At 39.7% G+C, this 13,942-nt stretch overlaps 3 protein-coding genes and 1 long non-coding RNA gene across 5 annotated transcripts; 2 read left to right on the top strand and 2 right to left on the bottom strand.

The window, feature by feature from the left end:
• Window positions 1-3,416: 3,416 nt before the first annotated feature.
• Window positions 3,417-6,334, top strand: LOC145704397 (uncharacterized). Its single transcript, XM_081781845.1, has 5 exons — window positions 3,417-3,836; window positions 3,886-4,031; window positions 5,007-5,198; window positions 5,335-5,478; window positions 6,128-6,334. The coding sequence occupies exons 1-5, from the start codon at window positions 3,800-3,802 to the stop codon at window positions 6,224-6,226; spliced, it is 618 nt and encodes a 205-aa protein (XP_081637971.1). The 5' UTR covers window positions 3,417-3,799; the 3' UTR covers window positions 6,227-6,334.
• A 193-nt stretch (window positions 6,335-6,527) lies between these two features.
• Window positions 6,528-7,654, bottom strand: LOC145703181 (uncharacterized). Its single transcript, XM_081780503.1, has 2 exons — window positions 7,549-7,654; window positions 6,528-7,496 (listed from the first exon to the last, which is right to left on the bottom strand). Exons 1-2 carry the CDS (start codon window positions 7,622-7,624, stop codon window positions 6,847-6,849), a joined length of 726 nt encoding a protein of 241 aa, XP_081636629.1. The 5' UTR covers window positions 7,625-7,654; the 3' UTR covers window positions 6,528-6,846.
• A 260-nt stretch (window positions 7,655-7,914) lies between these two features.
• Window positions 7,915-8,499, bottom strand: LOC145705261 (uncharacterized). Of its 2 annotated transcripts, none has more exons than XR_014134570.1 (3): window positions 8,433-8,499; window positions 8,104-8,213; window positions 7,915-8,003 (listed from the first exon to the last, which is right to left on the bottom strand). It is a non-coding gene; the product is annotated as an uncharacterized LOC145705261 (long non-coding RNA). The 2 variants fall into 2 exon arrangements; XR_014134571.1 differs by having other exon boundaries at window positions 7,940-8,003; window positions 8,113-8,213.
• A 736-nt stretch (window positions 8,500-9,235) lies between these two features.
• Window positions 9,236-10,812, top strand: LOC145703597 (uncharacterized). The gene is made up of 5 exons (XM_081780979.1): window positions 9,236-9,506; window positions 9,546-9,909; window positions 9,950-10,328; window positions 10,369-10,548; window positions 10,585-10,812. The coding sequence occupies exons 1-5, from the start codon at window positions 9,284-9,286 to the stop codon at window positions 10,786-10,788; spliced, it is 1,350 nt and encodes a 449-aa protein (XP_081637105.1). The 5' UTR covers window positions 9,236-9,283; the 3' UTR covers window positions 10,789-10,812.
• The last annotated feature ends 3,130 nt before the right edge of the window (window positions 10,813-13,942 follow it).

The following is a 13,942-nucleotide window of genomic DNA, read 5'->3' as shown; positions in this document are numbered from 1 at the left end:
TGAGTTCTCGTTCTTTTTCTTTCTTCAGCTCGACGGTCATCCCCTCTTCTGTAAAAAGAGCAGGGTGGATGGTGTCTTTGTAATCGTCCAAGAGATCCTCGGTGATGGTCATATTCATCGTGCGATGTCGTCTTCATTGGATTTTTCAAAAAAATCCTTTCGATTTTTGTTTTTTTTTTGCGGGTTTCGCAACTTAATTTTCGGGCCGAAAAGCCGAAAAAGTTCTTTCATGAACAATTTTCGACAAAATAATGACATATAAAATCCCTTCCTCTGGTTATTTGTCGACATTTTTATTAGTTCGCTCACTTTTAAACTGATTTCAAATGCCAATGTTTTTCCTAAAGCTGTTTTTCTTCTAGAAAAAATGAACTTTCTGCAGACTGAAATCAACGAAGACAAAATTGAAGAGAAAACCATTTTTTAAATATTTACTTTTATTTAAATAGTTACAGAGAAGTGAGTTTACAAAGATTTTGCAGAAAACCAAATCATCGAAAAATCCTTTTTCAATTTTGCTATTTTAGAAATCAACGAAGAATCCTCTCATTGCATTTCCGCGCATTCTGAATGAATTTCTTCTCTTGCTCATGAATTTTCTCGAGACTCTTTCGGCCAAAGCCATGTCTCTTTGCGAATTTCGATGCTCCATCCAGCTGATTCTTGAGCCGCTAGGGGCTGCCGAGGCGATTTGAAGGAGAACGAAAAGGATGATTGAAAAGTTCATTTTTTAAATATTTTTTGTTTTACTTTAAGCTTTTACTTTTAATTTGCGTGGGAACAGCGAAGAAGGGCGAACTTTATAGTTCGGGGATGAAGTCGCGTGATGGAAACCGAAGGCGGGCTATCAATGATTTCAGATCAGATTTGCTGGGCGCGAGTTCCGACGACCGTTGCGTCACAAGAAATGAAATGACTGGCACATTGACTAACTCGCATTAGATGATAAAAGTATCTTATTAAATGGGGGAGAAATGCGGGAAAAAGGGTCTAACTTGATGCAATTGTTGCCTTGTGCATTCTTGGGCCAGAAAGCTTAACATATGAAGGAAAACGATCTTTTTAATTTGAATCCACTAAGTAAGAACATTAAAAGGCGACACATTCACCAAGTCAAGGATGACTGAATGAGCATTGTCAGCTCCATCATTTGCAGACAATATTTTTTGATAATTCTCTAGATTTATCTGAACTTTATGTAAAAACACCATAACTATGACAGTCTTGGGCTCAGATATACATTTTCATTACTGACAGTGATCGAGGTATTTGTATTAATTTAAATCCTAAGATCAGATTGAGTAAAAAAAAACGCAGCCTTAGCTACCTTTAGGCTACCTTAAGTATCATTTTCAAGATAGACCTGATTAATGAAATTTAGTTATTGAAGAAATAAACCGTCTTTCTTCTGTGTGGGAGATGAGAGCTGAAATCAAGGAAGTGCGAAAGAGGAAGGCGGCAAAAATCAAAGTTCTCAGTTTCTTTCAGCAGCATTCGTGCGTGCCTCTAAGTTTACTTTTTTTCTCATACGAACGAAATTCTTATACTGAAAATCTATACGGATGAAAGTCTGGATAAGTGAAAATCTAAAAGCGGAGATGTAATCTACGGCCTTAAAAATAAGGATCTCCGTCTGGCTAAATTGGCTTAAACTTTTGCCTCACATGATGTTTTCTTATCAAAGTCACATGCTTTAGGACACTCGTAGTAGACTCCTGACTAAAAATTTAATTACAGCCGACTGACAGGTTCATCCACGTAAAATTTTTGTCGTCAGAATGATGTCTTTTCTTATCGGAAACACTGTAATTGTTGAATTTGAAACTTTCATGACGTGAAAACCGCCGCGGCAAAGATTAAGGAAATCCATGCGAAATTGATCCTTGAAAGAAAAGACGATGGGAGTCTGGAACAGGGCTGGTAAATGAGCGCACTATTTTCTCTCGAAGAAAAAAAAAATTAGTGCACTAATTTTTTTAGAGACATTTTCGCGTCTTTCGCGCCTTTAGTGCACTAAAATGACACTAATTTTTCCTCTTGGGGAAATTAGTGACTTTTCGAGAGCTGATCAGCACTAAAGACGCGAAAAAAGAGGCTCTTTTTCATCATCCAATGGGCTCTTCCCGGATGTTTCATGGAAGACGATTTTTGCCAGGGAAGAATTTCTTCAAACTGAAACTGCTAGATATTTAAAAATCAATGCATCATAAATATGACACAATTTAATTTTTAAAAAATCGTTTTCAGCCCCCCACCAAATTAAGTCAGCTAAGGTTATCGATCATCCTCTTTCACCTGAGCGTATTAGTTCTTTGAAACAAGTACTTTTGAGTTTTGCGAAAAAAAAATATATTTCCAGTGTCCTAATTTAGTAACAAAGAAGTTGAAAGGAATAAAAGTCAACTTTTGTTGAAAATTCTTTTTGTCGAATATTTTAATGATGAGCTAAGATAAGCTTTGCTAGGGAGGTCTTCTCCCTAATTTTTTATCGCAGGGCCATCCGCAGCTGGATCTTCCTGCTTTTCTTCATTTTTTGCCTTTCTTCTTCTTGTCATCGTCCGACGACTTCTCATCGCTGTCCTCAACAGACTCTGAAGCTAGAGCAGCCTTGACTGATACGTTCTACTTTCGGGGAACGGTCGGACTCATTACCAAAATTTTTGGTAACCCATTACCAATTTTCGGTTGTCGATTATCAATTTATATATATTTTTTCGCCAAGTTAATGAATAAAACACCCCACAAGTTTTCTATTTTACAGGCGCGGAGCGCACACTCGCTCTTTGAATGAAAAAAACGACACTTTTTTGCCGAATTTGGTAATGCATTACCAAAATGGCTTTTGAGGACACCGAAGATTAGTCGAACGACGACAAGAAGAAGATTGACAAGAAAGGGAAAATGCAGGAAGAACAAGCTTCAATAAAAAAATTAGGGAGAAGACCTCCCTTAGAAAGCTAATCTTAGGCTAAGAGTCTAAGCTTATCATTCAAATCCAGCACAGAAAGAGTTGCAAACAAAAAATGAATTCTATTTTTCCCTATATAATATAAGCTATATTTGTTACTTTATATTTATAAAGAAAATTAACAAATGGATTGATAAAGTCATTTTTGACTATATTAAAATTCACGCCCTCGATTACCCAATCCACTTTATTGAAACTCTTTGAAATTCAAATATTAACGAAGTTTGAATTTCAAACTTTGAAATTCTTAAACTTACGTATTCTTCAGAATTAAAGAGCCCGCGCTCATTGGCGCGCCAATCAGCAGCCCTTATTTTCGACACTTTTCGAGACACACGCGAAAGTGACGCGAAAGTCACTAAAGTCTCGGCAAAATAAATTCGCGCACTAATTTTAGTGCACTAAAAATTTTCGACAGATTTTAGGACGCGAATTTACCAGCCCTGGTCTGGAACGAGTTGACGTTTATTTTAAACTTTTTCAGATATTTTTTTTTTGAAAATTTTCCAAATCATTTTTTTTTTTGAAATTTTCAAGAAGATTTTCAAGAAGAAAAAAAAAAGAGCATGCTGAACCAAATTTTATCCCAATTTAAAATCCGGGAAAAAAAAGAACTTTCCTGACAAAAGTTTTGATCTTCTTTCATGACCGCGCTAGAAAAAAACGCGCCCGAGGGCGCTCTGGAGAGACGCTACGCGCTATTCTCACGGCTTGCAAAAATCTACCTGAGCCTACTTATTACTATCAAAATTTAAATCAAGAAATTATTCAACTAATAAGAGAAAAAAAAATCAAAAAGCGACGAAGAAGAAAGAATTTTATGAAGATCGAATGAAGTGGATTATTCTTTTTCTTTTTACTATCGCAGGTAAAATTCTTTTAAGAAAAATAAATCTAAAAAAAAATTGAAAATTTAGGCACAGAAGTGTCCGCTCAATCCTTAATCGAGCGAATTCCTGAAGCTACAGTCACTCCTCGCGCTCTAGAAAAAGAAAGCAGAAAGAAACACCGACGAAAAATTCTCAAAAAGCTCGACTCCCTGGGACTCCATCAGAATCAAGAGGTAGGGGGTAGAAAAAATGTATTCTTCTGATGAAAGTTGTGAAGAAATGAAAACAAACATGGGGGGAAGATAAAGCTGCCAGTTGGCTTTCGCTTCGCATTTGATCGCTTCTTTGATCACGTGACACATTGATCAACATGCCAACCCACAGGCGACCGTAAATTTTCGCGTCTTCGTTGTTTTCGCTTCTCACAAGAATAACTGTATCTTTGGTTTTTTTCTCTCAAAATTGGATTGACCCCCTTAACCCTTGATAATCCATTTTCGTGTGTAGTGACGTAGGGCTAGGGGCCATAAATTGGTGTCACATTTTTTTCTCCGTTGAAGAATTTAACTGCTTTTCTCCCGGAACTGACTTATCAAATTAAAACACGAATCGGAAAACATTTTCGAAAATCAAAGCACCAGTGATAAATTAACAGCTCGATCTTTTACTTTTTATATTGTCACGCCGCCACCGCAAAACCGCCAACAGAGATCTGGGCGGTCAAGCTGAGATAAAACAGACAACACTGTATGTTTTCAGTTGTCTTTACAGTAAGAAAAAGACAAAAAAGCGTCGAAAGGAATGATCTGGAAAGATCAAAGGGGTCTTGCGAAGTGTTTAGTCTTAGCAGCGCTAAAGATCTAAGCGGCGTTAATTTCCTAAATCAAACCCCATTCTTGAACACCTTAAAATTGACACATGATGTCATCTTCTTTAACAGAAAAAGGAGAAATTGGTTCATGACTGCCATTTAAGTACAGTAGTGTTTATTCTTTCTCGCGGATTCTAATTTTATTTGGCCTCCGGTCGGAAGGCGGCTCTTCCCTAAAATCGTCGCCGCGGGGCAGATCAAACGGCTTGAATCGACCTTGTTCACTCGACTCATGCTTCCCATAAGTTCGTAAATTTGCAGCAAAGGACCTTTTTTGATCTCTGATCGTCTATCGCTTTTCTTTCATGATTTCTTGTCCTTCATGTTTGGTTTTTAGTGTACGATACACGATGATTGCCCGAGTCGGCGATTCTGTTTCAGACTGGAGAACGGTCATCCCTTTGGAAAGTGCCACAAATGCTTGAAGAAGAAACAAAAGTGTACTGAAGATATTGAATGCTGTCAAGGAGAGGGGGGCAATGCGAAGAATGAGTGTAGAAATGGCGTTTGCTCCAAACGAAGAAAAAAGGTAAGAGCTAGGGTTAGGGTTAAAAACCAGGGTGGCTGAAAGGACCTCTCAAGGCACCCCAAGTCAAAGTGCCTAGGTTAGGGTAATGTTTCATCCTCTTTTATTTCAATCAAATTTTCATAAGAAAAAATTCTAGAGTTCGCCGAAATCAAGACGAACGCGGTCAAGACGTCGGAGGCTCCGATGTCTAACCCAGAAAAGCTGTAAGCATCGCGAAATCTGCGCGCGCCACTCAAAACACAGCCATGGTTTCTGCCACACGCCTCTGGCAAAAGATAAGGTATGAACTTGTTTCACTGCTGACTATGATCAAAAGATTCAAGAGGAAATTTTCTGGAAAACTTGAGATCTCGGGAATATTTTTAAACGAGTTTTTTGATTGAAAGTTGTTCAAAAGAGCTGAAAATGTCTTGAAGACAGCGATAAGTCAGATCGTCCGCCAGTGTACTGTAAGCTGCGTTAGAATAAAAAAGCGAGATAAGACTTGAACGCTCGTTGGTTTTGAGTCGATAGCGCTTTTCGCTTCAAGGGCCGCGCAGATCAAAGGGGAAAATCGCTCGCGGCCGCCTTTGATCTTCAAAGGGCTAAGCACCGTTGCTCAAATAAATAATTATTTCATTATAACATTTTTTCCTTTCGTCACCTCAGCGACCTAAAATAGAGAAAGACTGATTAATTGCTTAAGAATTTTTGATATTAATTCTAAAATCGAGTATTTTTTCTGCATTTTATTTTATTTTCCAATTAATATTTTTTTCTTAATTTTATATTTGTCGCTAGAAAAGAAAATTTATGGTTTTTCTCTTTGAAAACCAAAATTGAAAAGATCAAAGACAAGAATCTGCGCGAAAGTTTTTCCAGCTCCTCTTTGATACTCCTTGTTGATTCCGCTAAGCCTGGCCGCCTGAAATCACACTTTTTTCTTTTAGCCATGCAGTCCGAAACCAGAACGAGCGAAATACAGAAGACCTCCATGTGCCGACGGGTTAGCCTGTCTCAAGAATGGAAAGAAGTTCACCTGCCAGTAAGAAGAAAAAGAAGCAACTACTGTAAATAGCTATTTATCCGTTCGACCTCAAGAATTTAAACTGCTTTTGCGCCAACTGTACTACAGAGCTCTGACTGTAAATAATAGACAATAGGAAGATACACTAAAAATTTGATGAATCAACTGCTGGGGTCGGCAACCGGACACCAAATAGCCGTGTCCTGTCCTGTCCTGTCCGGCAGGACATTTGACAGGGCGATGTCCTGTCCTGTCCGGTTATGTCCGGTCGCGTCCGGTGACTCTTTTTTACAAAAAATTTAATCAAAATACGTGGTTTTTAAGAAGAATACTAGATATATGTATTAAAAGTAAATTGATAGAGATCAATAAGTACAGAAAACTGACAAATTCGAATATAATATATTTTTCGTGAAGTTACGAAGAACAAATTTTGTTTCGATACACATTGTAGTGGAAAAAATAGGTTATTTAGAGGCTGAATTGTGGACCGGACACGGAACAGGACACCAAAAACCGGTGTCCTGTCCTGTCCTGTCCGGTAACAGGACATAAAACCGGACATGACAGGACACAGATGTCCTGTTGTCCTGTCCGGTTGCCGACCCCAGATCAACTGTATTGATAGAGAATGTACTGTATTTATCTTCGTCTTCTGTAGTTGTTTCCATAGTTGTTGCTATTGTTGTTATTGTAATTGCTGTTGTAGTTGTTGTTGGGCGCGACGTATGGTGGAACTTGTGGCTGCTCATTCGGGTTGACCCAAGGAGCAACTTGAGGAGCCTCGTTCGGGTTGACCCATGGAGCGACTTGTGGGGCTTCGTTGGGGTTTACCCAGGAGGGAACCTGGTAGTCGTTCTGGTTAACGTAGGGAGGAACCTGTGGTGCTTCATTTGGGTTGACCCAAGGAGCGACTTGGGCAGCTTCGTTGGGATTAACCCAAGATGGCACTTGGTAGTCGTTCTGGTTAACGTATGGTGGAACTTGAGGAGCTTCGTTAGAGTTGACCCAAGGGGCGACCTGGGGAGCTTCGTTGGGGTTGACCCAGGGAGCAACTTGAGGCTGCTCGTTTGGATTGACCCATGTTGGAACTTGAGTGACTGGATCCTGGTAGGAGTTGTCGTAGTTTCCGCCGGCGTTGTCGTTGTTTGCTGGCGCTTGATAGTTGTCTCCAGCGTAGTTAGGGTCTTGGTTGGCGTAGGGGTCCACGTAGGGAGCAGCGGTGGTAGTGTAGGAAGGATAGTTGTTTTTATTGTTCTTGTTGTTTTTCTTTCGTCCTCGCTCATCAATTCCTTAATTTGGGTTTTTAAAATTTGGGAACTAAATATTTGAGATATTTTTTACCTTCAACAGAGGTGGTTGTTTCTTCGAAAACTTCCTGGGCAAAGGTAAGAGCGCTGAAAAAATAGGCAAGTTTCATTTTTTTATTTTTTTGTTTTTTTTCTTTTTGTGTATCCAAAAAGAATTGTTGAGGAATCCCAAGTTGCGCGAGCTTATAAGGGCTTGAGCAAGCTGCCTGTCCGCGGAAACCGGTGTTTGTTTCGCGAGAAATCCAATTTGCTCCGAGACTAGGTCAAGTCGTCAGTTACGAGAATATGACTGACTTGAGCTGAAAATTATCATTTTCAGCAAAATCAAGAAATGAAGAAATGAAAGCTAAAGATAGCAAAATTTATTCAAAGCTACAAATACAGAATTCAGAAAAAGATGGCAATTAATCAAATACACTCAATTGGTTGAAGAATTTGGCTTTGAGAATCGTTGGCTCCTTTCACTCGACGTGATCCTCCCCTCGACCGCTTAATAGAAGCCCGACTTATTATCTTTTATTGACAATAGATAAGTGAGAATAACGTCATTATATTATTTGATAAATTATAATGATGCTTTTCTCTTTACCAAACTGACTTTGAAGGGGCGCGTAATCATCTGCGACTTTTTTCTGAACCTTCTGACATCGTGTTGATTGCAACCTGTGTAGAATGAGCGCAGAATCAGGAATAAAAGGGCTACATTATTTGAATAGAAAGTAAAGTTATTAAAGTAAAATATCCCCAAAAAAAACGTGGGCGACTAAAAAATTTAGTTGCAATTTATCTGATTTAAGCTCGTCGGATTTCGAGCTTTAATTTACAAATTCTTATAAAAAAGTGGAATTTTATGGTGTCTCGAAAATCGAATATTGAAAAGTTCTAGTGCTAACCCAATAAATGGCCCGTAATAAATACCTCCAAAGACAAATGTAACTTCGACAAACTTTCTCCAGTCTCTTTCCAGCTCCACTGACAGAAGTCTTTGCTCGAGTTTTTAAAAAATTTTCTTTTTTGAAATTCTGGTTTATATATTTTGAACCCGGTTTCTGAAGCTCTCCGTCGCATTCATATAAATTCGTCTCTTCCAGGATCAATAAACTTCTATGTCTTCTTTTTCTTCTACTCGTTTAGCGGCCTTCTTAACAGAGACTATCTGCTTAAATTAGCATTAAAATTGGAATATGTGAATAAATTAGAATCTGAAGGTTCAACGCGCAAGAGTAGAGACCCTTTTCCACTGATCGATTATTTACAAAGGCTACTGCTCGCCAAAGTGATCCGTTTAGACACTCTTACTGACACAGATCTGTATTTAACATGAACAGATGTAGATTGGGGATTCCAAAACTGAGTTGAACCTTCATTTTCCGATTAAATTCTGGTGAAACTTATTCCTTTACCAACTTTTTCTCTCCGTTTTTTTCTTATATTCGAGGATGTTTTGAAAGAAAGGCTTCCTGCTGAGACAAACAGACAGCTTTTTTTTTGTTTTCTGTGAAAGGAGAAATGATTATTTCAATCAACAATCGACAATTGTTCTCACGGTCGAGAATAAAAAATTAATTTGGTCAATAAAAAATTGGTTTGAAAGCATTTTTATCGACATTTTTATTGCATGAGCAGAAATTTTTATTGGCGAAAAATTGATGTTGATGGTGATATTTTTGAGTTGAACGAAGGGATTTGAGTTGAAAACATGACCGGTGATTTTAATCATTTCGAAAATTTATCATCCTGTGAATTATTTTCAAAAGAAAATTGTAAAAATGAAAGCATTGTCTGCTCTTGTGGCTGTGTCCAATGGACATTTGTACCCCTTTGAAGGGTTAAAAAGAGAGATCTTCGAGAATCATGTGAAAATGTGGGATGCATTTAGGGATCCAGCGACCGGGCTTTATTGCGATAATGTCTGGTCTGATAGTGGACATAGATGCGGAAATTATGCAAATGCTCCCTGGTACGCGAATTGGTACTCTTCAGCTTCAACCGGTTAGTTCTGCAATTTATGGTGTTATATTGACCAATTAGGCTGGGGTTTGCAAATCAACGCCATCGAAGTCGAACTCGGTCTCCGAACCTTCGAAGAAGGCTTCAAGCGCTCCCTCCAAACCATCAAATCTTACAAAAAGTGGCCACGCGATCCCTGCACTGGCTTCTTCTCTCACTGGACTGCTAGGGATTTCGGAAAGTCCGGCGAGTGGTCCACCATTGACACGGCTCTCGGACTCAATGGAATAATGTTCGCAGGAAATTACTTTGGTGGAGAGGTGAAAACCGAGGCGCAGAAGATTTGGGAAGTTCCTGCGTTTACAAAGACAGTTGACATTAACGGGTGGCTCTCAATGATCGCAGATGGGGACGATACTCTGAGCGCTGGAAACGCTCCTTTAAGGTTAACATTAATATTTGTTCAAAAAGAACGTCTATTTCAGCGAATACGCTCTTCTTGGCTACTCCGCAATGTTTGATGAAGACCTTGAAGTCTCCAATACAGCCACAGCTGTCCACGAGATGTTCCACAGCTCAGTTGATGGAACCTCTGATCCGGCTGGAATCGCTATTCACAAGCGACCCCAGCGATACACCCAAAACGGCGTTAATATCATTTCCGGTCCGTGGGGTCCTTACAGTACATTCACTCCGCTTTTCGCCTGGCTCGCAAATAAGGGATTTCGAAATACCGCGGCAAATAAGGCTTTCTGGCAACATGAGTTGAATCAATGGTATTTGGCTGAACTGGCATACTGGAAGTCGATTGATACTGATCCGGATCAGAAAATGTGGTCACTTGTCGAAAACGGGTTCCAACAGGTAGAGTCAAAGGAGGTCAAATGATTTAATTGAGGAAAAGGCTGATCCAGTGAATGTGCACGGAAAGGTCTTCGGCTGCGGAGCAGGCTCATCTGCGGGCGGATACGAAGCTACTTCGATGAAAAATAATCCCCATCGAACATATGGTCCACATATCATGATGAGTTTTCTGCGAGTAGTAAACGCTACGGAAAAGGATTCAATCAATGATAAGCTCGAGGTAAGCCCTTTTTGTTTGGAAAATACTACTCTTTAGTATCTCTGGACAACTGGCGCCGGAAAATCGCTGAAAGATCACGGGCATACAGGAGAAAAGCGAATGCATTTTCTCTGGAAGCAAAGCTTGAATGAGCCGACTTTTCAAGTGCATCGAGTTGAAGGGGTCGATTACGGGCAGGGCGTTCTTGGATACGCTGGAAATTTTCTTCCCGAAAGCTGGTTCGAGCAATACATGATTTAAATTCCTTTTTCTTGAATAAAGTATGAGTTTTGAACAAGAAACTATATCTGTGTCAAATAAATTCTAATGCATTTAAATGTGTCAACTTAATTCAAATGTAATTTATTGAATTGTACGTGTTTCTCAATGTACATAAGTTGAGTATGAAAATGTAGTTTATTGATATCGCGAGCAGGATAAAAATAGTGAGCGTTGTTTTGTAAAAAGTGAGCAATTTTACATTGTGAGCTGATTTTCAAGTGAGTATCGAGTTGCGAAGCAGAGCGACTTATATACTATTTCTGTGCGTACGGACAGAGCTTTGTCCGTACGGAAGTATGACAGTTGCGTGAGAAGAAAGAGAGTTCCGTAGGCAGAATGCATATTTACGTGCGTAAAGAAGTTTGTGCACAGGGAGAAAGGGCTTTACGTAGGGAGCAAGCGTTCTTTGTTACGGGCGTAGATAGTTTCGTCCGCGCGCAGAGAAGTCTGTCCGTGCGCAGGGAAGTCTGTCCGGGCGGAGGAGTTTGTTTGCGCAGGAGTTACTATGAACTCCGTGCGCAGCGCGTATTGCACATTGAGATCCACTATATATTCTTCCCCCTTTTTAAAAAAAGAGCCTTGTTTATCCAGGTTTCTTCCAAAGTAAAACGATTTCTCATTTGTGTGATCGTTGCTGCTTGTCATCTTCTTACTTCTAGTATTTGGTTCCTGTATCTCTTGCACTTTTGCTTCTTCAATCATCTCGTGAGCAGTGCCACAAACAACTTCCAAGTGAGCGAGCAGTTATCACTTCTATTTTCATTTTTCCTGTGTTGAGATACCGTATTCTCCATTGTGAGCGAGCAGTTATCACGTGGTATCTTCATAATTATTCCATTTCATGAGCATGGAAATCGCAAATTTATAGTGACCGAGCAGTTTCACTTCATTTTTTGTCCATCATTTTTGAATTTTGTGAGCGAAAATTTGAAAATCTCTAGTGGTCGAGCAGTTTCACTTTTTCCGTAGTTGTTCAATTTCGTGAGCATAAAAATTGAAATTCCTGAGTGATCGAGCAGTTTCACTCTTCTCTTCCCCCTTTTTTAAAAAGGTTTTGCATCGTGCCATTGAGCTGGGATGATGCTATTGTAGATCCATTTCGAATATTGTGTGATTTGGCAACTGCACACATTGCCAACATCTGGGGAAGTCCGGCGCAAGGTTAAGACAAGAGGTCCAAGTCGAGGGCGCCATTAACTTGAACATTATCAATGTTATGCGAGCGAAAATCCACAGCGGCCTGCATTGAACTTTCATGGCGATGGAACGGAGCTTGACTCTTCTTCAAGTGTGCATCATATCGCTAAAGTTGTGAGCATTTGTTTGAGCACGGATTAATCCTTTGAGCAGGGCTTTTATACGTCATAATATTCGACTCTTGAGCATTTTATGAGTAGAGCATCTCATGTTACCAAAGTCGTCTACAGCGAAGACGGCTTCTTCAAGTTTAAGTTCTTCCTCTTTCATCGATCAATTGGCTTAACTGACAATAGGAAGTTAATCCTCAGAGCAGGGATTGTGAGCATCAGCTGAATATTTCATCGGTCGGAACAGATCAATGCTTTTGAGCTTCTTCATTTTCAAGATGCAGCAGGTTAGAGCATAGTTGCTGCGGAAGTTCTCATTTTTCTTATCAGTTTTTTTTTGAGCGGGCGGATCTTACTGATATGACGCCGTGATACTTAATATTGACTTCAATCATTAAGAAGATAATTCCAAATGACCTTTGAGCGAGTCAAATCATCGATAGTTGACGAAGATCTTAAACATCTGAGCGAAATGTTCTTTCTCGTCACTTTTGAGGAGGCGGAAAAATTTGTCCGTTGAGCATAATCTTAACACAGTTTGTCCAGGCCGGTCCGAAATAAGTCGATTCGCACGCGAAGATGAATTTTGGTGGTCATTCGTCTTCTTCATTAAAGAAATTGATCATTTCTTTAAGTTCGGAGCAGATTCGTGCCATTTCAGATTGTTGAGCGCTTTCAGAGGATTGAGCGGTGAAAATATTTTCTCTCTTGTTGAAACTTCTCTCTAGTTCCGTAGCACGTTGAGCAATATTTCGAAGGTTGAGCAGGGACTTCTCTCGTCGGAGCAGTTCAGAGAGTCTTGGTTCTTGGCATTCAATGAATCGATCACAGATAATTGACTCATCTCCAGCATCAAGTCTCAATTTTCCGTATCCTTTTTTGAAATAGGCTTGAAGTTTTGTAACTGCCATTTGCTGTGTCTCTTGACCTCGCGAAAAGGACGTATACAGGTATTTGTAGTACTCATTGTCCTTACCAAGAACCTGAGAGAGCTTAGTCTTGAATCTATTCCAGTCTCGTTTTTCTTCCTCAGAAATGGCTTCAAGGATAGCCAGTCCATTTTCTTCAATCAGGAATTGGGATAGAGCAACACTGATCAGGTCTTCATCACAAATCTTTGAGCATTCACCAAACAATTCCAAATTGGAAACAAAGTTTTCAATTGGAAGTCGAGCATCAAATTTCGGGGTTTTCATCTTCACCTGTCCAATGGATTTTGAACGTTCATTGGTTTGTTCCATCTCTGATCTCTTTCTCTGACTGTATCTGTTGGGAGGCGTTCCGTTTTATTCAGTCACCAAAATATGTACGTGTTTCTCAATGTACATAAGTTGAGTATGAAAATGTAGTTTATTGATATCGCGAGCAGGATAAAAATAGTGAGCGTTGTTTTGTAAAAAGTGAGCAATTTTACATTGTGAGCTGATTTTCAAGTGAGTATCGAGTTGCGAAGCAGAGCGACTTATATACTATTTCTGTGCGTACGGACAGAGCTTTGTCCGTACGGAAGTATGACAGTTGCGTGAGAAGAAAGAGAGTTCCGTAGGCAGAATGCATATTTACGTGCGTAAAGAAGTTTGTGCACAGGGAGAAAGGGCTTTACGTAGGGAGCAAGCGTTCTTTGTTACGGGCGTAGATAGTTTCGTCCGCGCGCAGAGAAGTCTGTCCGTGCGCAGGGAAGTCTGTCCGGGCGGAGGAGTTTGTTTGCGCAGGAGTTACTATGAACTCCGTGCGCAGCGCGTATTGCACATTGAGATCCACTATAGAATGGTCGTTCTTTTGTATTTCATCAAATACAAATCTATACAAAAAAGTTCAAAAGCTAA

This window comes from Oikopleura dioica, chromosome PAR (genome assembly GCF_907165135.1).
Source record: "Oikopleura dioica chromosome PAR, OKI2018_I68_1.0, whole genome shotgun sequence".
Lineage (NCBI taxonomy): Eukaryota > Metazoa > Chordata > Appendicularia > Copelata > Oikopleuridae > Oikopleura > Oikopleura dioica.
This window is presented reverse-complemented; position numbering and strand designations above follow the sequence as displayed.

What these genes read in the sequence shown, in the direction of transcription:
- LOC145704397 (XM_081781845.1), top strand. Translation starts at nt 3,800, where the DNA reads ATGAAGTGGATTATTCTTTTTCTTTTTACTATCGCAG. An exon ending in GCTCCAAACGAAGAAAAAAG is followed by an intron (nt 5,199 to 5,334) that starts GTAAGAGCTAGG and finishes AAAAAATTCTAG; the next exon opens with AGTTCGCCGAAATCAAGACG. An exon ending in CGCCTCTGGCAAAAGATAAG is followed by an intron (nt 5,479 to 6,127) that starts GTATGAACTTGT and finishes TTTTTCTTTTAG; the next exon opens with CCATGCAGTCCGAAACCAGA.
- LOC145703181 (XM_081780503.1), bottom strand. Translation starts at nt 7,624, where the DNA reads ATGAAACTTGCCTATTTTTTCAGCGCTCTTACCTTTGCCCAGGAAGTT. An exon ending in AACAACCACCTCTGTTGAAG is followed by an intron (nt 7,497 to 7,548) that starts GTAAAAAATATC and finishes ACCCAAATTAAG; the next exon opens with GAATTGATGAGCGAGGACGA.
- LOC145703597 (XM_081780979.1), top strand. Translation starts at nt 9,284, where the DNA reads ATGAAAGCATTGTCTGCTCTTGTGGCTGTGTCCAATGGACATTTGTAC. An exon ending in TCGAAAACGGGTTCCAACAG is followed by an intron (nt 10,329 to 10,368) that starts GTAGAGTCAAAG and finishes ATTGAGGAAAAG; the next exon opens with GCTGATCCAGTGAATGTGCA. An exon ending in CAATCAATGATAAGCTCGAG is followed by an intron (nt 10,549 to 10,584) that starts GTAAGCCCTTTT and finishes ACTACTCTTTAG; the next exon opens with TATCTCTGGACAACTGGCGC.